We start from the raw sequence: 24,845 nt of genomic DNA, 5'->3' as shown, positions 1-24,845 counted from the left end.
CAAATCTTGATATATCAAAACTTGACACTATTTTTTTGATTTTGATTTAAAACTTATGCGCTGAAGTTGATACAATGACAGATTTTTTATATTTTTATGTGAAAAGTTTTGTTCTGTATAATAAGAGTTTAAAGGTTTACTACCAATTAATTTTGAGTGAAGATTAAAAAAACTTTCAAATTCCTCAACTTTGGAAACTAGAACTGTGAACTTTGGGAGGAACCTAAATATTGTTATTTTTATCTGACTTTCCTTTTAAGATTTTACAGTCATGGTCATAATTTTATTACAACTTTTATAAAAACTTATTTTTTTAAAGTAAATAATGATGTAGCAAATATTTATTTTTATTTTGTACCTCCGTATCTTGGAATTGTACGAGATCGACTTATTCCATCAAATACTAGTCTTGGAATCCTCATTATTTTATATCCCTGTTTCAAAGACTGGCTATGGCTAGTGTTTTGACTAGAGTTTTTTGATTTTGGTTGTTTCTCTGCAAGGAAGAAAACCTTTTGAAGAAGGGAGGTTTCCTTTTTTATTAAATTAAGAGCCTGTTGAAAAACAAGCATTTTTAGCTCACCAAAACTTTACCCCGATCCCGAGGATTCTTTTGTTTTGATTTTATGCACGGAACTCTAAAATTAAGACTAGATTTGACATCGACGCGCAAGAAATTCTATTCGGTCGTCCATTCCAGTCTTTGCTTTCGAGTTCCGTGTTTTTCCCGCCTTTATGCACTCTGCACGGAATCGACGTCACTCTCCACCACAGTGCGATAACTTTCGACAAACGCTTCAAAGTGTAACTGACCATAAAACAAAGAAAAAAATTTGGTTTGTGGGAAGGTACTGGCTAGCGAACAAGGCGCGCGGCTTAATTATTGCATAAATTACATAAATCAAGCCTTCAAAGGCTGTGGCTTTGAGTGCAACTGAAACTTTTCAACTTTTTTCGCTGAGCTGTTCAGCTTCCCTTTTGTTCTTTTTTAATTAGCCAATCAGAAGAGACATTTAACTCTCTTGTACCGTGTGCAAAAGAATTTAAACAATAGAAAAAAGAAAAAAAGTGCAGCATATCTATTTTGGATGAGTGGAATGGGAAAAGCGTTCAGCAACCAAAGCGCCCAAGCCGTGCGTCTTGTTCGCCGACCATAAAATGCTGAGTGGGTAGCAGCCTTAAAAGGTAGTTATTTCTGGAACGGGATGATAATTTTACGGTCATTTCTCGTCTCTTGATTAAAAAGATTTGATTAGAGAATTTCTACCTCCATACATTTTGATAATATATTTTCAATTGGCACTCGATTTCGAAACGACGGTATGTGCCGCGCAAAATCTGTTTTTCGTAATCTTACCCTTACAGTGCAGTTCAATATGGCTGAAAAGGTACCCTTTCAGTGCATTTTCTCATGATTTATCCAACCCTTATAGTGCACTATATTTTTCAGCTGTAAATCTGCGTGATAAAAGTAGCTTGGGAAATTTTCTGTTTCAAAGAAAAACTGAGAAAATTATTCTTGTCAGCTGTAATTATCAGACAAGAGAAACTTTTTCATACAAACGAGAAGTAAAAACCTTTCTTTTTATCAATTATTTTGAATTTGTTTTAAAATTTGACCCTTGCAGTGCAATTTCACAGAAACACACACTTACAGTGCATTTTGGAATGTTGAAAAACCTCACCCTTAAGCGCGGCACATGACGTAGGCCAGATCATATGAGTGCCGAGTGCCCCCCCCCCCCCCCCCGAGAATCTCGCTGATTTACTAGCTAGGAAAATCAAATCTTGTTTACGCAGTTCGAAAACAAAATTGAAGGCTAGATTTAATTCATCGACACGAAATATTAAAGTTAATATTTTGACTTCACTTTATTTTGCTTTGAAAAATCTTAAGTTAAAATGAATCATTATAATGCTAATAATAGGTTTTTCACAGGCTACACTTTTTTTTTATAAGAACCAGTAAATTTTTGCTGAGGCTCGGCTGTTCAAATTTTTTTTGGCACTTTGAGCCTTGAATTATTCTTATTTTGTTCTTATTTTTTCTAAGGTAAAAAACAAGTTTTGGCTATTTACTATAGAGGATTTTAGAAACCAGTGATTCTTTTTGCTATAACTCTAACTTCAGCCTCTCCACTGTTCTTAATTTGTTATTATTTTTTGGCATTTTTAAGCCTCATTGTTCTTATAAAATGTTTCGTATAAAAAAAAATTCTACTCAAGATTGTCATTAGAACCGATTAAAACAATCATTTCATTAGTAAAACTATTTTGATTATGGAGTGCGTGACGTAAATTCCATTTTAAATGAGTACAATTTTTCTCTTTTAGTTTATCAGAATTTCTTTAATAGAGATGAAAGGGGTTAAGAATTAAAATGGCTAATTTGATACAAGAATTAATCAAGTTGGCACCTCGAGCAATCGACCCTTTAAGATGTACATCTTCGAAATCGTTACATCAACAAATTACTGGTTCATTCGTCAACCAACAGAAAGTCCTTGCAAACCAAGACCGACAATTTAATGTTGGCAACGGACAAACGTTTCAAGATCCGATCCTAGCTGCTGAATATCTTTTAGAGAGAGAGTACGGGGAATCTTTCGTTTTCGACTCAAATCACCATGAACCAATCTTTATATCATCAGAATTTGTATGCAGTCAGTATTTTAAAGAATCGTCAACTGCAGACCTTGAACCGGACATTGAAAATCAAATGAGACAAACTCTTGAGAATCTTAAGAAACAAGCTCCAAAATTTTGGCTTACCAAGGACTTAGACGTCTTTCTTCAAACCCAAAAACAAGGTAGTGAAATCGATCAAACAGAATACGAAAAGTGGATTCTAAAAGTGAAAGTGATGTACCTGTTAACTCAGGAACTGGACGTTAGTAAGCTGAATTTGCCAATGACAACATCACCTACATTCACTCAGGAGTGTACTAAAGAGCTGAACAGTATCGCACCGAGCTCTTCCATTTTGAACATCTTGACTGCGAACAAAATGAAAGTGAAAGTGGAAAAACAAATAGCCAAACTACCGCCACAGGATCCGATACTCAGCTGGTTTATCAATTTGAAGTTGGCTAGTCGTGGAGAGAAAAACGAACGTTCCTTCTTCGAGAAATTGTTTTCACTAAAGAATGATGAAATACTGCAGGACATTGTAGTTTTATCATCAGTCAATTTCATGACAGATGTCACTAGTCAGATGCACCAAGAATTTGATATGCTCATCTTCTCTTGGTCACGCAAGCTCATCATTGGTGTGGAAGTGAAAAGAACACTGACGAGTAAGACAACAGCATTCAAACAGCTTAACAAGTATCATTCAGCGCTGGAGAAGCAACTCGGTGATCAACTTGGACCAGGGTGGTCCTTCCATCCTGTGATATGCGTAGAAAAAAACACCATCAACTTTTCAAATCACCATTTCATCGACCTGAGTACTGATTTAAGGACATGGCTATCAAACGTTTTAAACAACCGTTCGGCGTGTCTGTACCAGCTTCCTCATCTACATCCTCTGGAACAACTCAAGAAGGTCCTCCAACTGATAGTGTTCTCAATCCACATGTCAACCAAAGACCAGCCAAGACCAATCACTACGACCCATCTGTTTGAATATGTTAGAAATGCAATCGATTCTCTCTCCAATACACACAATATAGTTTTCTACTCAAAACAGCAACTTCCAGTAATAAGCAGCAAAGATCCATGTTACAATAAAGTTATATTTATGGCTGGTTTCGGAACAGGAAAAACTTTCTTATTATTTGAAAAAGCCATCATATTAAGTAAAAATGATACATTTAGAGATCGAATACTGTATGTCATTTGTAATGGAGAAGGCTTATTGTACCACGACCGAAAAGCCCATCTTGAAGAGAAAGGAATCACTGTTATCACTGGCAAGTCTGCAATCGTAAGTCAATCATTTGTATTTTGTCGACCTGTGCATTTTCATTTTTGATGGTTGTGTCCAAAATTACGTGAATTTTTACTATATCCTTTTTTGATTGTCAAGACTTAAAATTTGGCATATAGCTTTTTAAAATTGGTACAGTGGTTTTCTTGTGCGCTATTCTATTCGGAAAACCACATTTTCACATTTTTAATGGCTTTTACGACACAATGATCTCAGCTGATTTTTATCAATTATCCTAACAAAAGTTATGGCGAAAAATAGGAAAATAGTAATTCTGAGCGATTTTTCAAAAAGTTTTTAGTAAAAAATAAATTTTTAAAAAATAATTTAATTTGATACCCCATTTTTGGCATGTTTTGGGCTTTTTCAAAAGCAAATTTTTGGCTTCAAAAGTTCATGACTTGAGAACCACTGAGCAAAATTCAAAAAGTTTACAATTATAAAAGAATTCATTAAAATGACAATATTTGCCGTTTTTGCTGATTTAGAAAATAATAATATTGTATGTATGCAAAGTTAATTTTTTGTCAAGTAAATAGCAAAATAATTCCACAGGTCTTATCTATTACCCATCTTTAGAATTTTTAGTTCTATTCCAGGGCCCAAGATGGGGGGGGGGGCACCTACAATTTTGGGGGGCCATATTCTGTAACTAGTGAAAGGAAACAACCAGAACTGCGACAAAAGACATGCCAAAAAGAATATTCTAAAATTATGCTGAGAACTTACCTTGTTTCTTTTGCAGGAAAGTTTGAAGATGCCATGGATAAGACAGCACTTCAAAGCGATCTTCTTCGACGAATGGAATGAAGATGTTCAACAAAAAATTGACGTTAAATGGTTGGATGATCTTCCCGTGTGTTGGATCGCACCTAACTCGGCTTACCGTGCGAAATCAAAAGAATTGAGTTTGCTTAAAATTCATTTCAAGGGTTTTGAAATCATTCACTTAACTTGCAATCTGAGAAATACAAAAGAGATTGTGAAGAAAACGAAAAGTATAGCTGAAACACAACTCTACGAATATGCACATGGTGTTTCAGAAACTCCCGTGAATTTCCTTATTGGAAGTCCAGCCGTGCATGTATCCTCTTTCGGCGAAGCCATATTTGAAGAGCGCTTACTGCCAAAACCAAAGGAAGGATTTCTTCTTGTTTCAGACAGTGTTAATTTCCCTGTTCCACCAAACGAACAAGTTAAATTCTTCCATTCCTCAAGAAACGATTTCAACAATGATGAAAACCCATGCGACTTCCTACGTCAAGGAAATGTTCTAGTTGTCTCTCGAAATTACGTATCGGGCTTCGAATCGCCGGTTGTGGTTTACGAAAACGCTGAAATGTTGGAGGAAGATCTGGAGCACCACGAATGTAACATTTCAATGCGATGCACCACAAAACTTTACGTTGTTGGACAAAATTCTGATTTAAATGGAACCACACCCTATGTTGAGATTGTTAGCCTGCTCCAATCATATCTTGAAGATAGCCAACTTCTTAGTCGATTCAAGATTTGTGCAAGTAATTACTTTTTAGACCATGTCAAACATTTTGAACGACGTGACATTTTCACGCATATTTTGCCGGTCCTTAAAGAAACAGTTGCAAATCTTTCAGACGTCGGTGACCAGCAGAATTTCTCAGCAGAACCTATCGTAAACGTATTAAGTCCATTTTTAAGCGTCGTAAGTTCATTGCTCATGACAGAACGATTATCAAACGAGCATATACGAGACCTTTTGAGAATGGATTGGTTCATTCAGAGAACCATCGAATTAGACCTCCATCACTGCACCACCGTTCAGCAATTCCAAGACACTTTTGAACGTACTTTAAAGTTTCAATCGTTGCTCAGGACCTTTGACGAATGTGCCTTTGGAAAGCTGAATAGATACACTCTGCTTAAACAACCTCTCTTAAAACTTTCTATTGATTTCGATATTTCCAAACTATCAAACATGTTGAAAGGGAAAACCCCACTTTTCGAAATTAATTTTTGGATTAAATTTGATTCCAATATATTATCAGAGCTATTTTTACCCCATCTCGGTAGATTGCATTTGTCGGAGGAAGACAACGCTTTTACAAAAATGTTTAAAGTATATTCAGGAATCTTTATTAGAGATCATTGTATGTATTACAACGAAAGCTCTGAATGGTTCAAAGAGGTTCAGCCGATCTTGGAAGGTACATTAAAACAAATTTCTTCCTCCAGTGTTACCACCTTATCAAAATTGGAAATAATACCGTCATTGCGTGGTTACTTGAAATTGATCATTTCAGATGTTATGAAACGAGAAGATGCAAGGAAAGTGACATCCAAAGAGTTTATCGATGAAATTATTGACGATAGTTCTATTACTGACAAACGATTCCTAGAATTTCATTGGATTCACAGATTCATCAAATATCCAAAGGAAGTAAGAGTCACTTGCGTGTAATCCGGTATCCTTATTGAGGGCGATCATTATTTGCATAAAAGCTTGAAAGACGTAGTAATTTTTTATTATTAAAATGTAAGATAGGTATTTCATAAAGAATAAGGGGAATTTTCGTATTGAATGAGGTGTCTCATTTTGCGTGGTGATAGTCTTATAGAGCATTTGAAAATCTTCCTAAAATATATTTTTTAACAATTTATACTTGGACTTGGAAGTTTTTTTTCATTTTATTACCGTTTGAAACGCTTTTTATAAATAATACATTAAATTTGGATTTTTAATTCAAAAAAACGGTTCGTCTGTTAATCAGATCTTCTGTTAATCACATCTTCTGTTAATCAGATCTTATGGTTCGTTTTGATCTTGGTCGAAATGTGACCGGGACCAATTTATTGAAAGTTAGTTTTCCATTCAAAAATTCAGTTTTTCGGCTTTTCTTCAAAACAATCTAAAGGTTGCGCAACGGTGAATTATTGCCTTATTTATGAAGTAATCTTTTTTTAATCGTTTTTGCGAGATTTTGCTTATCGAAAGTGTATAATCGTTTCTATCGAGGAAGCCGTGATACCTGCTCAAATCGCTTTTTAAAGGTCGGTGTACTCTCGGGTACCTAATAGATGAGAGGGTTGGGAAAAATCTCAAAACTTAATGAGTAGGGGGGTTAGAAAATTTCGTATCTCGTGTCTAGTAAATAAAAAATAGATTTTGGCAAGAAAAAAAACAAATATCCTGGCTGATAGAAATACTTTAATGGGATTAATTTTCACGGGAGTTAAATTACGCGCTTGAGCTCATCCGCCAAGTTTTAAGGTTTTACAGAGACTTATTTTCGCGGATGGAACTATTGGATGACAATATTTTCACGATTTTGTCCCTTTCACTGTCAACCATGCATGCTGGTTGTTGAAAAACGCCTTGTTGGCGCTTCTTTGATGCCAGTAAACATTCAAAAGTAGTTTATTTGATATATGTTAAGTTTTGTTTAGAAATTTTTCGCGGATAAGGCCTCCAAATTTCCATTGGGACGTAATTTCGCGGATGATGCCCGAATCCGCAAAATCCGTGAAATCCCCATGAAAATTAATCCCCGCAAAAATTAATCCCATTTAAAGTACCAAAAATTAATAAGCGGACGGGGGTTGGAATAAGAATGCCCCGGTTGGAAATTTTTCGAAAAATTAATTAGCGGGAGAGGCCAAGAGTAGGTAGTTATTTTTGGCCTTAAATAGATACTATCTAAAATGTAAAAGAAAATTTTATTAATTCTTGCACGAGTGTAAGAAACGGAATTTCTCGTAAGGGTATAGGCGATTACTCTGCCCACTGTTAGTAGGTAGGTCTAATTCATTCATTAAAAGCGGATATTTAACGTGGATAGCCCTGTAACCTATGACGTTAAGACAGTCTTTTAATTGTTTTAACGAGGTCTAGGGTCAGCTGGCTGGGCCATCTATGAGCTGAACAGAATTGGAAGGAATGGGAACTTTGAACTGATTTTGAACTTTTTTCTTGTAGACATTACGTCAGCAACTTCAGTACGTCAAGGAATACATTCAGACATGCAGAAATGAAATTGCTGAAGATTTCCGCATAAGGTACGCTAGATAAAACAATAAATTAAGATGCAACATAACACATACGTTGTCAACCTGATACCTTAAGTGGATAAATTTTGGCGGGAATAAATCTCGCCAAAATTTCCAAATTCGGCAATTCGCCAAATTAAATCCCCGCCAAATTTTTTCGAAATTTCCCTTTCGCTAAATTAAATCCCCGCCAAAATTAAAGGGAAAATCATGTTTTTTATCCAGAAATTTCAGAAAACTATTTTTGCCTTTCTTAAGCTGATCTTGTATTTTGCCTTTATAAACGATCTTATGTTACACGTACTCTCGGGTACCTAATGGCCAAATTAAATCCCCGCCAAATTTTACAAAATTGAGCGTTCGCCAAATTAAATCCCTGCCAAAAATTACATTTTGGTCATTCGCCAAATTACCATTTTTGAATTACTTGACATTAAATAAGATTTACTTGGTGATATATAATACCATGTGCAATACGCTGTCAAAAAGGTAACAACATCATACTGACCCTTAAAACTAGTGTTTTTCAGCCAGAAGCAGCTATTTTTTCCACTTTTTGAAGCTCAATATCTCCAGTTAGGTACAGAAATCACCTATACTCGCAATATATCTCTAATCTTAATTTTTAGAGAGCTTTCCAAATATATACAACAGGTCTTTCCTTTCTCAAGCTAAAATTTTCATTAAATTTTGACCCTATGATTTTTGCCTGAGACCGTCATATTTGTCCGAAAAACACACCAAAGTGTCCGAAAAAAAATTGGCACCTATTACTTTAATCGTACAAATTTTAGCGAGACTAATTTTAGCGTATATTAGCTGGTCAGAAAAATCTTAATTTTTTTTGGATTTATTTTAGCGAATCACGATTTCAAAATATTTCGCGTGGATAAATTTTAGCGAATACTCGTATTACATGATTGACTGAATTCGTCTTCTAGCATTTCTTTGCGTTGAAACCCTTCCTATTGATAAAAATGTATCAAGGCAATATAACCAGAAACTTCGCGTGGATAAATTTTAGCGATCTGTCGATTCGGCGTGTTTTAGCGAGATTTATTTTAGCGAAAATAGGAAAAACTCGCTAAAACGCTAAAATTTCTACCGGGTGTCCCAGAAAAAAGTTCCGCTCTTTGAAATGAATTTTCTCCAGTTCTATGAATTTCTAAACAATCAATCATTTTGCATTGGAAAGAGGAAGGATAAAATTAAATTTTGAGGGGTCATTTGTCAAATTTAGTCAACTGGATCAAAAGTTAAGCCAAAATGAATAAAAAATTCTTTTTTTTGTAATTGCTCAAAAACGTTTAAAAGCGACCTATCAAATTGTTATAGAAGCATAATTGCATGGATCATGATTTTCATTGTTGAAGCAATAAAAACCCTAATGGAAGTATCTTTTTATGAAAAACGAAGTAAGATTTTAAGTGAAACAAAGAAATCTATCTGAAAAACTTGACAATTCCAACCGATATTTGACTTCAATAGCTACACTGATAAAATCAGCCCTACTTTTGACTTTTGGGGTCCTTAAGCCAAAACTTGAAGCTGAATTCCATAGAAAATAATTTGAAATGACCCAAATGAAAATTTTTAGTCCTTTAGAGAATTATTTCAAGCATTTTTTGTTATCATGTCCACTTTAAATTCTTTATTCCTGCGAAAAAGTAATAATTAGGTTATAAAATTTGATAGGTCGCTTTTCAACGTTTTTGAGTCTTTTCAAAATGTGAAATTTTTATTAATTTCAGCATAATTTTTAATCTAGTTGACCAAATTTGATAAATGACCCCTCAAAATTTAAGTTTATCTTTCCTCTTTCCAATGCAAAAGGATTGATCTTTTAAAAATTCATAGAACTCGAAAAAACTCACTTCAAAGAGCAGAACTTTTTTCTGGGACACCCGGTACGATTAAACTACTTTGATTCCCCTTCCCCTTAACTTTCCAAAAATGTATAACAAGTGCTTTGACTAAAAAAAGTCGAGCGAGTTTACAAATTCCCCCCTACTAATAGCCCAGGCGGCAAATCAATATGTTTATCTTTCAGGTTATGGCCAAGAGAATATCTTTGTGATGATATCCATCAATACTCCTTGTTGGTAAGCCTTTTTATCTAGTTTTCAGGCTCAAAAAACTTAGTCTAGATGTATGTTCAGAAGCGACCAAAATTTGGGCAAACTTTCTTAACTAACTTTTTTAAGTTGCTATTTGGCAAGCATCAGCCCAGCTGACACACAAGGTTGTTTCAACGCTTATCTAATGTTCACAACGTCCATATCATGTTAGATGTTAGATGAACGTTGAAACAATATTGTTCGCCAGCTGGGAGTAGCACTGTTAGGCTGCTGACATCCACTAACGGATTCGTGCTCCTTATAGACCTGCGATTATACGCGCTCACTTTTATTCGCAAAAATTTCTTAAAGCTCTGAAACAAATTTCTTTTTCGATTTTCTCCACAAACACAGGATTTGATACAAGTTCACAGTGGGCAATTATCACACCATTTGAAAAAAGTGATCGCACAATTCACTAAACACATCTACAAATGCACTGTAAGTTCAATATCCTCTCTAGTACAACCGTCATCTTGCTATCAAGTGCACCGAGCCTTTCAAACGGGTTTGTAGCACACCCCAAGCTTTGACGGGATTGCATTCGAATCGTGGCCGGGGTGTAACCTCAATGAAGCCCTTGCAGGTGAATTCTATACAAATGTGACGACAGATTAAAATCAAATAAAAGGAATGCCGGGAAATAGTCCAATCGTAATTGACTGTTAACAAAAAAAAACCCTATGTTTGGTTCAAATTGCAACTATCTCAAGATTGCCAGGAAGAAATTTTTTGTGATTCGATAAATTTTGATTGTTGAAAATGTTTCTTTCTTTTGTTACAGCTTTGTTGTCAAAAAGGTTTCATCTGTGAATATTGTAACGACACTCAAATCATCTATCCCTTCCAAATCGACATCGCTGTTCAGGTATCGCTGTTGTCTTTTTCGGAAAATTTTCTTAATACATCCATCAACCCATTTTGCTAAGCCCTTCATGGAAAGATTTAAAACTCGAGTTTATCAATACTTGACGCCAGTCGATCTAGTAAATTGAAACAAGAACCCGATCCCTTGTGACAAAAGGATTTAGTTTATAAAGGTTCACATACCTACATTGGATATAACCCAGCTGGCACACAACGTTCATCTAGCGTTATATGGACGTTGTGAACGTTAAATAAACGTTGAAACAACGTTGTGTGCCAGCTGGGAATTCAGGCTTTGATTCAGTGTGAAAGTCATCTCCGGTAAAAAAACACTCTGAATTCCATCCATATTAGAAAACTTTGCCAATTACCAATGAAGAAAAAAATTTGAGAATTCCAAATAGATATTTAACGCTGTGAACAATGGAATTTGAAATTCCCGAAAGAAAGACATTTTACCAATCCACAGAACACTAATTCGAAGGTATTTTCAAACTTTCTGATGATTAATTTCAGATTTTCTTTCCTCTATCTCAGTGTCCTGGTTGTTTATCAACATTTCATCGAGTCTGCCGTCAAGATAAACGCTGTCCGAAATGTGTCCGAATTCATTTGCGGACACAAAGCAGTCAAAAAGATGAAATGGAAAGGAGGCTGACTGTAACCTCTAAAGAAAGTATTGGCATTGGTGTCTTTTGATTGGCCAGTCTCTATACTTTGGTGCGTTTTGATTGGCCAGTCTCTATACTTTGGTGCGTTTTGATTGGCCAGCCTGTATACTTTGGTGCATTTTCATTGGTTTATCCCTCCTGATTTGATGATTAGAATTGTTTGACGATGACTGGTCAGTTTGGATGTCACGTGATGTAATCTAATTGGTGGATGTCTTCCACGGACCTAAAAAATGTTTATTGGCTCGTTGGGCTTTTCCAAAAATAGTTGTGTAGGGGTGTTGAGGATATCAATTTATGGTCAGTTTTAGATTGTAAAATTTGACAGTTTTGAATCTTCGATGTTTCAAGAATGAATCCTCCAGAATGGTGGGATTTAATATCTCCTCATTTTTGCGTTTACTTTTTAAACTATTCGAGCCCATTGATTCACGAAATTTGGACTATAGATCTATAGAAATGAGTTTATTGTTGCATTAATCAAATGGTTTCTTTCATATGCAGACATCCCAAGAATGTCGAGTATCATAAAACACACCCCTAAAATATTTTTGTGGAATTGCCCATTAAGCAAGAATCTTCTAATTCCAGGATATTACCCAACAAATAGGTTACTGGGTGCGAATGCTGTTGAAAGTTTTTATATCTTTTAGCTTGAATTTTCTATTACATTTTAGAAACAGCTGCAATTTTTTATAAATTTCCTTTCTTGTACATATTGGCAATTTCTTAATAATTTATGATGTATATTTGAAAGTAATTTAGATCTTTATTTTAACATTCTAGAATTGTCTTATATTCTGATAACATTGAAATTATTCTAATTAAGTTGACTTTTTCAAATTAATCGTAAACAAAGGAATTGCTAGATTCAATCTGTCGTCAAAAATACGGCGCATTTTTTAAGGCTTGACTTTTTCTTGCCTGAGAAAGGTTAGAGATTGTACTCTAGCCCTTCGGGCTTTAAACTCAATGGTGGCAACTACCAACCTCCCCCTTCTAAACTACGCTAAATAAAATGAAAATTACCAAAACCATCTCCTGTGAATTACACGCTTTTTTTTATAAGAATATCTTCTATAAGAATATCATGGTGAAAATTGGCCAAATCGTAAGAATACCCTAAGAATACCATCTAGGGTGAATTTCACAGAGTTTGATAAGAATACAGTCATTTTGTATTCGGTTAACAGGAAAAACTGCTTCCTTTGTTAGAGATAAATAGAAGCTTTGAGGAAGAAATGTAATTTTAACCCAAATGTCCACTAAAAAATCCAAAACTCTCAAATTGATAATTTGTCATGTTTTTAAAAAAGTCAAGTTTAAAAAAGTAAGAATATGTTAAGAATATTTCACCCACCCTCAATTTTGGCACTTTCTTAAGAATACTTGACCCTCATCCAAAGTACACTATTCTTATAAAAACCAACAAACTGTAAACAAACTTATTAACTCTTTAAGTGCCACGGCTATTATTCAAAGACTCTTTCTATTTGCCACGACCAAAAAAAAGTGTTTTCAATTATCCCAATGACTTAAAAATATGTCATTTGTTTGTAAGATGGCATAATTGTAAGGTTATGTTTTCACTTTTGATTTTTAACTCTATTGCCAAATGACGATTTAGAATGAAGAACACTTTTGAGCTATTTTGCCAGATGACAAGTTATTATGAAAAATATTTTCTCTATTGCCATATGAGGTAATTTGTAAAAGAAACTTTCTTGACCAAATGGAGCTACGAGGGGGTTCATGAAATAAAGACACAGACAGCTGCATTTGCATTTGCATATGCATTTATACAAACTCAACACACAAACTGAATGATTTTCTAATAAGTTGAAAGCATCAACCATAAATAATGAGTTAAAAGGCTCTTATAAAAAGTTGCTTTGCTTTAATGAATATGTCAAGAGAAAAGAGAATAAAAAAGACAATTTAATTCCCAAATGGGCTTTAGTTTTTGGGCCTACCCCGGTGGAGGTCCTATAAATTAACCGTTGTATGTTCGTTCGTTCGTTCGTTCGTTCGTTCGTTCGTTCGTTCGTTCGTTCGTTCGTTCGTTCGTTCGTTCGTTCGTTCGTTCGTTCGTTCGTTCGTTCGTTCGTTCGTTCGTTCGTTCGTTCGTTCGTTCGTTCGTTCGTTCGTTCGTTCTTCGTTCGTTTGTTCGTTCGTTCGTTCGTTCGTTCGTTCGTTCGTTCGTTCGTTACCAGCTTTTCTCGAGATTGGCTCATTAGTTTTTTTCTGATTTTTTGCACAAACATGCATAACTATAAACCCTCGAATGTGACGGAGCCCAATTTTCGATAAGAATTTTTTTAGGCAAATTTGGGCCAAAAAACGGGTGAAAAATTGGATCATTAATTTTTTTCAATTTTTTTGCAGCAAAGTAGGGTACCATTATAGGTAAAAGATGGCTCAAGCAGATTTTTGCAAAAAGATTTTGTTGCCTCAAAAAATACATCTTTATCTATAAGAATCATTATTAATAAGCATACATCAATGTTTAGCCAAATTACTCAATATTTTGATGAGATCGATGTTTTTTTTTTGCCCACGAAGTCTTGAATATGAAAGAATATTTCAACAGCATGAAATTTTGGTTTTTAAACGTTTTTTTTTTATAAGAAACAAACGGCTAATTTTAATAGATCGTCACTATTTGTGTTCTGAATGATTGTTTAATGGTCACGCTCACGTAGATATCAATTATATATGTGTTAAATGCATAACCAGGTAGGTCCATAAAAGTATCTCTTGTTCCTTTGTAAATTGTAAAAGATGGACTTTCTAATTTTCCCAAAGGGGCTTGAGTTTTTGGACCTACCTCCGGGTACCCCGGTGTGATTTTGGCACAAAGATATCCTTATAATTGGTTGTTTTTTCGTTCAAAAACATTATTGATAGCAATGCCCACCATCAAGCATGTTTCAATTTTCAATAAAATTGATTTTTGAAGCCGGAACTATTTAAAAATCGCATGAACAACTTATTTTTGCCGGAAAGACAGTATTTCTTTAATTTCTCGAGCTGTACTTTGTTTTTTTTATGAAATTTTTCACAGTGATGCAAAATGACAATACCTAATATGTGACCGAGCCCGATTTTCAAAAAACATTTTTTTCCGGCCGGAAAAACTGGTTTGAATTTTTATCTTTAGTTTTTTCTGATTTTTTCCAGAAAGATGCGTATTCGCAATGCTCAAAACATGGTAAGTTACTGGGAGCTGAGAGTAGGTGTGGCGCTCCACCTCAGCATTCGATCTCCCAGGTCTAGCGCAAATAGAAAAGGGGATAGACTCCCTCACTCCCGGCTCCGCCGACAGCCACCAGATGAACATTCTTACTTACAAAAACATGGCCGAGTAAGAGTAAAAGAAGGGGTGTAGAATTTTGATTGATAGAAATATTGAAGTGTGCAGATATAGACAATAGAATAAGACTACGCTTGGATTTGAACTCTCGTATCTCAATCTTAGATTGCTCTAACCGATTGAGCTATCTATCCATGTCATGAATGGGGCTTAATAAAAGCCGATGATAATAAAGTGCGCAGATAATAGACAATAGGATAAGACCATGGAATTATTATTGACACTGGATAAACAACTGACTGATTTTTACCGATTTCTCATGTTCAAAGCCTTGTCCGCAGTAATGACATTATTATTCACCCTCCTTCCACCAGTAAAATGATTCTGCATAGCATTCTTATTGCATTTCTCATCAAAATACACTTACCCAATTCCCAAATGAGACTTTAAGTTCTCCTCTGAGATTCAAACTCATCTAGTTAGTTACTAATTTATGTCGTCGTTATGACGGTTTAAAATTGCGAGAAAGATGCAAAAACATGCTTTGTATAACCATGGAGGTAATAAAAATATAGATGGAGGTACCACTCCTACTATTCTATTGTATTGTATCGTTGATAGCAAACTGTTGCTTTGTTGCTTTAGGAAAAAGCCATTAATTTTGCTTTCGCTCATGGGAATACTTGAGTCGAAGAGAATTTGAATAAAATCACGCTACATTTTTAATTTGTTCATTGTGTGATGACAGTTTTGTTTATAAAACATAAGAAGACCTTGCAAGAATAAGCACAGAACATCGAATTTAAAATGTTCGCTGCTCAGGGAATCCTTGGCAATTTTTGTAAATTTTTACATATTTATTAATGCCAATCTTTCAACTATATTCTATCAAAATTTTGAAGCAGCTGCTATTTTAGATCTAAAGATATTTTTAGCCAAGAACCTTCCACAAACAACAAAGAATTCGCAAAATTTGAAGAAGTTTACCTCTCGAAAGTTTCCCGATAAAATAAAAACTTCTTTTAAAACTATAAAGAAATTAACTCGAAAAAAATTCGCATTTTACCTAAAAATACGAGGTTTCGTTGGACAGAATAACTTTATTTTAGTTCTTATAATCTATATCTTGACTGATTTTTGCTATCAAGGATTGGTAATCAAAGGAGGCCGATTTGAAAGAAATTTCTAAAGAGTTTTATGACTTCTCTGGCTATTACAGAAAAGTTGTTACTCCATCTATTTTTCATTACCTCTATGGTATAACAAATTGAATATTGAAATTGACACCAGAAAATTTTAAAGTTAAACTTCAACCTCAAAAAATCCACTGTATCACCACGTACCACCAAAAAATTTTCATACCACAGTGGAGCTATGAGGCTCACGTCTAATTTATGTCAATCTCAGCTCTTCTCGGAGAAATATTGGAAAGATATTCCCAATTCAAAATTTCGTGTCATTATACTCCAGGGGATTAAGGCGGGGTCAAAATGCTTGCAACGTTACAAATCATTTTCAGAAGCTCATTTTGGGCTCAAACGAAGCGTATAACTAAGTAAAATAAGATTCAGTCTTGGCAGATGTTTTTTTATCTAGAAATTTTGCGTAATTCGCAAACATCCTCAATTTTGCGCCATTTTGATGACGTCATCAAGATTTTAAAAAAATTTTTAAATATTTTGAAAATTTGTATTGAAATGCATCTATAGTGAAAATTTGAAATTATTTTGATGATTCTATCAAAAGTTATTGGAATTTCAATTTTAATGACGTCATCAAAATAGCGCAAAATTGGGGATTTTTTAGAATAACGCAATATTTCTAAATAAAAAAACATCTGCCTGGACTGAATATTATTCTACTTAGTTATAAGCTTCGTTTGAGCCCAAAATGAGCTTATGAAAATGATTTGTAACGTTGCAAGAATTTTGACCTCCACGAACACGCCTTATTCCCCTGGAGTAAGCATTTTGTTTGATTTTACTCGTCTGATGATGTTTTTCTCACACCACATTTCATAAATGTATTCGCTTGGTATTCTAGCATTTATTTTCAACATTTTGGCCAGCAAAAGTACGAATAGAAAGAGTTAGAGAGCTTTTTAGAAATAGAGCATTAATCCTTTTTATTCTAGTCCTTTGAACCACCATGGCGGTTGTCCTTTGCGGACAAAGCCTGTACATTTATTGTTTTCTGAAACAATAGAAAGACAATACTTTGCTCTTCACTGTTTCATTCGATGTTTATCCAGAGTCTCTATAATAAATCCATGATAAGACTAAGATTGGATTCGAGCTTCTTATTCATGCAACAAAATAGAGCTTTTTAAGAACTTTAGGAATTTAGATAGAGGTATTAAGTTCCACAGTTCCTAGACAAACGGATAAGACTACATGGGTTCGAACAACCATCATGTCTCAATGTACGATGCTCTAATCTAACCGTAGGCCCAGAATCTTCGAGTTAGGAATTTTCGAGTAAGGGATTTTCGAGCTAGCTAAATTATGACGTCACAAAAGTGCAAATTGTGACGTCATTCGACTCTACTAAGTCTAACTCGATTTTTCATTTTCATTTCAAAAAATGTTTTTCCGAGTTAGGATCAACTAGGATTTTTTCTCACACAACCCTTTTTTAAGTTAGCTAACTTGGATTTTTTCCTCTTTTTCCTACCATAAAAACATGACTCAGATCGAAGACCGGAGTGCCCATGCGTAGCTGAGATATGAAAACCGTATCGTGAAAGTAAAGTCAGAAATATTGAAATGCACACCACAGATCTGTAAAGCCCGAAATGCTAGATTTGCGGCTTTTATCGAAAAGTGAAGCTTGGGCCCAAGCCTAGGTTTGGAAGGATTTCCTACCAAAGTCACGTGACTAAAATATGCAATTTCACCAGTTTGAGAGATGTGAGAAAAGGCGTTTGCCGCCTACTTTTTTTGATCTTGCGCTTGCGCTCCGAAGACAATTAAAATGCTAGATCCTATATCCATCGGCGCGGCACGAAATTTAAAAAGTCAAATTTTTGCTTCACTTTTTTTTGCTGGTGAAAGCTTAAAGTTGCCGGTATCTAATCCTTCGGGCTTTACAGATATCGGGCATCACCACTGACCTTTATATACCCTGGACAAAGCTTCTCAATCCCAGCCAAGCAAAATCTTTGATCGGAGTTTTTTGAAAATTGGTACCCTAATGTCGGCACTACTCGATAGCGGTGTAAATGCATCGAGAGCGCTAGGTCTACTTTTCCTCAAATTCTTTTGATGATGTAGCGGCGTTAGACGTTAATTTTTAACATTGCAATGGCTTCTCCTTGGGTACCAATTCTAAAAAAACTCCAATCAAAGATGGCAGATATTGTTTGGTCCAGGGTTATATAAAGGTCAGTGGGCATCACAGACAAAGAGACAATAATCTTTCGGTTCCGTAAAACTATTCTAATGCGGGAAAGCTAATGTGCTTCATTGGTTTAAAATCGGAAATTCTCAAGCTATGAAAATATAGCCCAGTATAGTCGCCTGACAGCCTAACCTGACCTTAATTTTAAATGCAATTTTCAATGTGAAAGGTTTGTTGCTGATGCAGGATTGGGAGCTTGCAGGTATATAATATGGTAAGTTTATTTATCAATAAAAGAATTGCTAAATCAAGATGCCCTAATCTAAACCCCATTTTTCAGAATAAATGGCAGAAACCGTTGAGATCTCCAGGGCAGACAAGACTCTTTTTTGAGGGGCAGGGCAGATTTCGATCAAATTTCAATCTCAGCTCAGGGGACAGGGGCAAAAAAGCTCAAAATTTCCCTAATTTTACAAGGTTTTCAAAATTTTTGAGCAAGTTTGGCAATTTCAGGGGCAGGGTTTTCAATTTTTCACTTGTGGGGGCAGCCATATGTTCTGAAAACTGGTGCTAAACCAGCCAATCATTTTAACATGGGGTGGATTGATTAGATGATTGATGATTGTTGCTCAAATCCATCAGTTATAGGGGGATGTTAATCAAAAATTCGATTGTCGAACCAATTGAATACTGTGAGTGGTCCTAAATCTGACAGCCCTGCCTAAATCTGACGTGGTCTTTCAAAGATACAAGCTAAAATAAAAACAAATCTTTTGCTGTGACGCAACGAAAATACCAAAGAATCAACTTAACTGAGAAATTTGATACAGTTAACCAGTCGAACCAAATAATTAGCAATAATTGCTTCTTATACGAAACATGATTTTTTATTGCAATATACAGTAGTATGTCCAACGTCATAAATGACAACAAAAGTAACTACTTTTCTTTTACAACTCACACATTTTAATTACATTATTGACATCTTAACATTATAGCCATCTATTGTTAGATGTTTTGAATTTGTTTTGAGATTAACTTGGAGAGGGAGTGTTTGTAAACATAGAATTCTTTTCATAACTGTTATTTGGGGGGTCGAAAGAAGGCAGTGCTGTCGGATTTAGGACCACTCACGGTATAATCAAGATCAATCAAAGTGATTGGCCGAGTTGATCACTGAAGTCATTCGAAGTGATCAAGAGCGATCAATCAAACTCAATCGGAGTGATACATCAAGGTCCATATAGACCTTTTTTCAAAGAGGCCACCCTGTTGAATAATTATGTAGTCCAGCAGAAAAACAATGATAAAACCATTCATAATTATTACAATATGCATGATACAGTAATTATGCATGGCTCTATCATTGTTTTTATGGCTGGACTACCATAATTAATTATTATATTATATTATATATTCAACAGGACGTCCTCTTTGAAAAAAGGTCTATTACAGATTTCTCTGTTGACAAAGATATTTTTTACTGACTGACTGTTGGATATCTGGCCTGTATTTTCACTTACTGTTTAATCTCTTTGACAACAAATTTGTTATGATAACTCAACCAAGTTTATCAATCATACTTTCTGTCGTAACATGCCACGGTAACTTTCACTTATAGCGCCCCCTTTTTAACTTTTTTGTTTTTCATTCAAAATGGCCGGATGCCAATTGTAGAATAGAGAACCGTTCTCTAGAGAACGCCCACTGCCTAACCGCCTATCACCCAATGGGATTAACATATAACGAGTGTGTAACTTACCGTGCGAGTGACGTCAAACGCTCCATTATTTTGCCACTAATTTGGTCTTCTTTGTTCCAGACATTTGTGTGTGTTCCACTACAAATTTTTTTCATGTTTCGATTTAAAAGCCTACTCGGTGCGAAAGAGAAATTGTATATTTTTTAATATGCAATTCATTATGGTGAAGATAATACTTTTTTTCAGCAAGACTGGTCTCGTTTCAACCGAGAAGAATTTATTCTGGATTTTCTTGAAGTTGATTGGGACACCCTTTTTTTGAGATTTGGTCATAATCCAGACTCCTGTTTCAATATTTTTAATGACAGAATGAAAGTACTTGTAGAAAGACATCTACCCACAGTCAAACTTACCAAACGTCAAGTTAGATCAAAAACAAAACCATGGATAACGCCAGGAATTTTGAAGTCAATCAAAAAACGTGACCACTACCAAACAAAACACGCTAAGGCTAAAACTAAGGAGTCCAAAGATCGACTCTATGAATTATATCGTAGGTATCGAAATATGATAGTCACTTTGACTAGACGTAGTAAAAAAAACCACTACATCAGATATTTTGATTTCCATTCTAAAAACTCTAGAAAAGTCTGGTCTGGTGTTCGCGATATAATCTCAACAAGGGCTAACTCAGAATCACCCATTTCAATCATCACAGGTGACTCTTTGACATCAGATCCTGAGAAAGTAGCCAATTCCTTCAATGATTTTTTCACTACTATAGCTGATTCTATTCGTGAAAAAATGACGCCTTCTTACAATCACTTCAGCAGTTTCATGAAAGATCCAAATCTGCATTCCATCCTCTTAGCACCAACCACTAATCAAGAAATTGCGAAGGTGATTGGCTCTTTCTCAATAAATAAAGCAAGTGGTCCTCATAGTATTCCTATAAAAATCCTTAAACTTTTAAGACTTGATATTCTGTGCCAATATCGGCGCTGATAAACTACTCCTTTCTCAGTGGTATTTTTCCCTCTACTCTCAAAATATCCAAAGTTGTGCCTGTCTTCAAACACAAAGGTTCTCCCCTTGAAGTCTCTAATTATAGGCCAATTTCACTTTTATCTAACATTGAAAAAATTTTTGAGAAAGTGATGTACTCACGTCTCTCTGATTTTCTTGAAAACCATAATCAAATCTACTCTCGACAATTTGGTTTTCGTAAGGCTCACTCTACTGAGCATACACTCATTAATATTGTCGAACGTATCCGAAACTATCTTGACAATGGTGGGTTTGCCTGTGGTGTATTTGTCGATCTACAAAAGGCTTTCGACACAGTTGATCACAAAATCTTACTTGAAAAACTCGATCACTACGGAGTCAGAGGCATTGTTAATGACTGGTTCCGATCTTACCTCACTAACCGTTCCCAGTATGTTTCTCTTTCAGGCTCAAATTCCCTTTTAAAATCTATTAATCATGGAGTTCCTCAGGGTTCAGTCTTGGGTCCTCTGCTGTTCTTGTTGTATATAAACGATCTTCACCGCTGTATAAGAACCTCTGAAACATATCATTTTGCTGATGATACTCATTTACTAAATTTTTCAAAAACTGTATGGAGTCTTTGTGGGAGGGTTAATGCTGATCTCAGAGTTTTAGTCAGCTGGCTTAATGCCAACAAAATTTCTTTGAATGCTAGCAAAACTGAGTTTGTTATTTTTCGTTCCCCTTGGAGACAGATGGACTGTATTCCAAGAATTAAGCTTTGCGGGAAAATTCTATCACCAAGTAAGAGTGTGAAGTATTTGGGTGTTCACCTTGATAATCATCTAAACTGGAAGGTTCATACTTCTTTCGTTGCTGCTACATTGAGAAGGGCAAATGGGGCAATATCCAAACTTCGTCACTATGTTCCAATTCACATCCTTCTAAACATTTATCATGCAATTTTTGCTTCTCATGTTCGCTATGCTAGTCAACTCTGGGGACTGTGTGACAATACTGTCACACATAGAATTCTTACTCTTCAAAACACTGCACTAAGACTCATGACCTTTAGTGAACCAAGAACTTCTGCCACTCCCCTGTTTGCTGAACTTAAATTACTCAAAATCTTTGATCAGGTGAAAGTAATGAATATCTTATTTATTCAAAAATACCTCCAGGGTAATCTTCCATCTGATGTCCTATCAACACTTAATTTTGATGAAATTGATCACAAAACTGGCACCAGGGGCAAAGCTATTAAACTACTAAAACTTTCAACGGTCAAAACCTCAAATTTTGGACTTAACTCTTTCTCTCGTCTTTCGTCAAAACAATGGAATGAGTTACTAATAAATCATCCTGACACTGATTTTCACAACCTTGATACTGATGAACTAAAATCTTTAGCTACAAAATTCTATTTAGACAAATACAAAGCTGAAAACGAATAATCTTTGTGTGTGTGTGTGTGTGTGTGTGTGTGTGTGTGTGTGTGTGTGTGTGTGTGTGTGCGTAATTGTGTGTGCATGAGCTTAGTGTGTTTTCCCAGGGTGGGAGGGGGTGGGTCGTGTAACAGGAAGAACTTCATAGATAAAACTACTCAAAGAAATTTTCATAAAATAAAATAAAAGTAAAAATATTTCTTATATTCATTATTTTGTGTCACTATTAATATTATGATAATCGTTTATTCATTTTTTCTTTAGTTCTGTAATAATTTTTCAGTTTCTTCTAGGTTCCCCATTGTATTAGAGAAATCTATTTTTTTTTGTAAGGGGTTATCCTGCTGTGTTGCAGCGAAAATATATTCAATTCAATTCAATTCAATTAACTCAAATCAAATAGCTTTTGAGGTTCAGTGAAATGGTGGCAGAATGGGCGTCCCATGTTTTGTCAGATTTTCCCAAGTTAGAGCAGTTGACGGTAAAAATATAATATAGATCTCTAAATGGAATGGATCAAATACACATTGTTTTTAATAAGGAACCTTCACTTTGCTCTGAGCCTGGAGCTCCTTATTTTTACAGAGAATTTCAGCCTCAAAGATCCTTATCGAGTTCCTTATTTAGGGGGGGTTTGAACTTTTACGGTGTGACGGGATTGGCCCTTTTTTAGTACGGTATTACGGGATTTGACGTAAAAAGAGACAGGAAAACGGTATTTTAAAATCAGACGGTGACAGTATTTAGGTACATTTTTGCCCTGTACAAGCCGGTGTGACGGTGTTATTATTTTTTCAATTTTCTGGATTCCGGGATTCAGCAAAAATTTTGACGGGAAAACGGTATTTCGAACCCCTACAAACCCCCAGAGTTGACCGTAGCGCAAGGTGCGAACGGCATTTCACAATTATAAGAATATTTTATGTGCTTAATTCTATTTGACTTTGAGAGCTTAAGAAATAGAAAGATAAAAAATGCGCTGGTTAATTTTGTTTAAATACCTTATTGGAACTAATTTTCGCGGGTTTTAATTTTAGCGTTTTTCGCGGTTTTTCATCAAAATCGCGCAAAATTTGATCCCGCGAAAAATGTTGAGAGTTGAAAACCGCGAAAATTAATTCCCGCGAAATACAATTTTTTCCAATTTTATTGAAAAATTTGAAAAATCCCTAGGAAAATGAAAGAAATTTGTCCAAAAAAGGGCAAAACCGCGAAAAATTAAAACCCGCGAAATGCTATTTTTCGGATTTTTTTTTTCGACCGCGAAAATTAGTTCCCGCGAAAATTAGTTCCAATAAGGTAGGTGTGTTCTATCATTGTTGAAAATTGGAGAAATTTCTAACCGACGCAGAATTTTTTTACAGCCCATTAAAAGCACAGTCTGCTTATACTTATAAGTTTGCTATATCATCTAGGCAAAAAACGGTAAAAAAAGACGCAAACGTAATTTTTTTATGAAGGTGGTTATGATTTTTTGATTGCGCCAGAGTACAGGAACTTGACAAGTGTTCCTAACTGTCATTCTTTGAAAATGCTAAAATAGGTCTTTGCTTAAAAAATTTTGAGAACGTGTGACAATTGAGATGTATATTTGGGGCATGGAATCAAATTTTTGCCACGTGTTGGTATCGTGTATTTTAGGGTCTTCGACACGACAAAAAACTTTCAAATTTTTTTATTGGCATTGGGCCGATAAGTTTCAGACCCCCTCTCCCTTGCACTTATCTGCCAAAATTTTTCAAAACCAACTTAACTACATCTTCAAAAACACAATTTTCTCCAATCATGTCCGTCATCGGGTTCGTCTTGCCTTCTCACCTGTCATCGTTGAATTTTTGTCTATTTGCGCCAACATTGATTTTTTTCATACCTGCATTGATATTGTTAATCAAAACAAAAGTTAAGAATACACTATGAAGTTGCAACATTTTGAAGTAAACGGCAGCACGTTGGCCAATGAAAAAAGAGTTTTTTCATCATAGCTAATTCAAAACTGTACTTTTAAAGTTGCAAATTTGTGCGCGAAGGTGAAAGTAAGTGAAATTGTATATGCTTTCAGTGGAGTTTGTGGACGAAATCAAAAAGAAATTGGCTGAAAAGTTTTTCTTCCCAATACTTGTTTTTTTATCGGTATGTAGTTGTTTCAAAAATATGAAAAATTTTCAGGAAACATTGGAAAATTGGGAAAACTCTCAAGGTCATAGGACTTCTTGAGATTTTAAGGGGACCTCGACCACCACCTAATTTGTTTCCCCTAAGATACTTCCTCTAGAAATGGAAGATGCTCAAAGGGTTAAGATACCTCTGTACCGAAAAATTAAGATTTTAGCACTAAAAGGTTTTTCTCTATTTTTTATCAAAAATTACAATATACAGTCTTCAGTTTTTGACGTAATTACGTCAGTTGCCAGTGTCAGCGGTCGTAAGATTAAATAACATATTCG

At 35.1% G+C, this 24,845-nt stretch overlaps 2 protein-coding genes across 2 annotated transcripts in view; both read left to right on the top strand.

The window, feature by feature from the left end:
* LOC136798493 (pleckstrin homology domain-containing family M member 1-like) overlaps window positions 1-12,440 on the top strand; it is a 34,114-nt gene extending 21,674 nt beyond the window's left edge. The window contains exons 18-22 of the mRNA XM_067055114.1: window positions 7,887-7,966; window positions 10,008-10,059; window positions 10,429-10,515; window positions 10,859-10,942; window positions 11,479-12,440. Of these exons, the coding sequence (XP_066911215.1) occupies window positions 7,887-7,966; window positions 10,008-10,059; window positions 10,429-10,515; window positions 10,859-10,942; window positions 11,479-11,640 (465 nt within the window). The 3' untranslated portion in view covers window positions 11,641-12,440. The remainder of the gene's footprint in view (window positions 1-7,886; window positions 7,967-10,007; window positions 10,060-10,428; window positions 10,516-10,858; window positions 10,943-11,478) is intronic.
* LOC136798392 (uncharacterized) lies at window positions 2,227-6,371 on the top strand. Its single transcript, XM_067055000.1, has 2 exons — window positions 2,227-3,928; window positions 4,677-6,371. Exons 1-2 carry the CDS (start codon window positions 2,381-2,383, stop codon window positions 6,369-6,371), a joined length of 3,243 nt encoding a protein of 1,080 aa, XP_066911101.1. The 5' UTR covers window positions 2,227-2,380.
* Window positions 12,441-24,845: the final 12,405 nt, after the last annotated feature.

The sequence above is a fragment of the Clytia hemisphaerica genome, unplaced genomic scaffold (genome assembly GCF_902728285.1).
Source record: "Clytia hemisphaerica strain Z4C2 unplaced genomic scaffold, Clytia hemisphaerica genome assembly, whole genome shotgun sequence".
In the NCBI taxonomy this organism is placed as follows: domain Eukaryota; kingdom Metazoa; phylum Cnidaria; class Hydrozoa; order Leptothecata; family Clytiidae; genus Clytia; species Clytia hemisphaerica.
The sequence above is the reverse complement of the archived record's forward strand: the minus strand, read 5'-3'. Positions and strand labels throughout refer to the sequence as shown.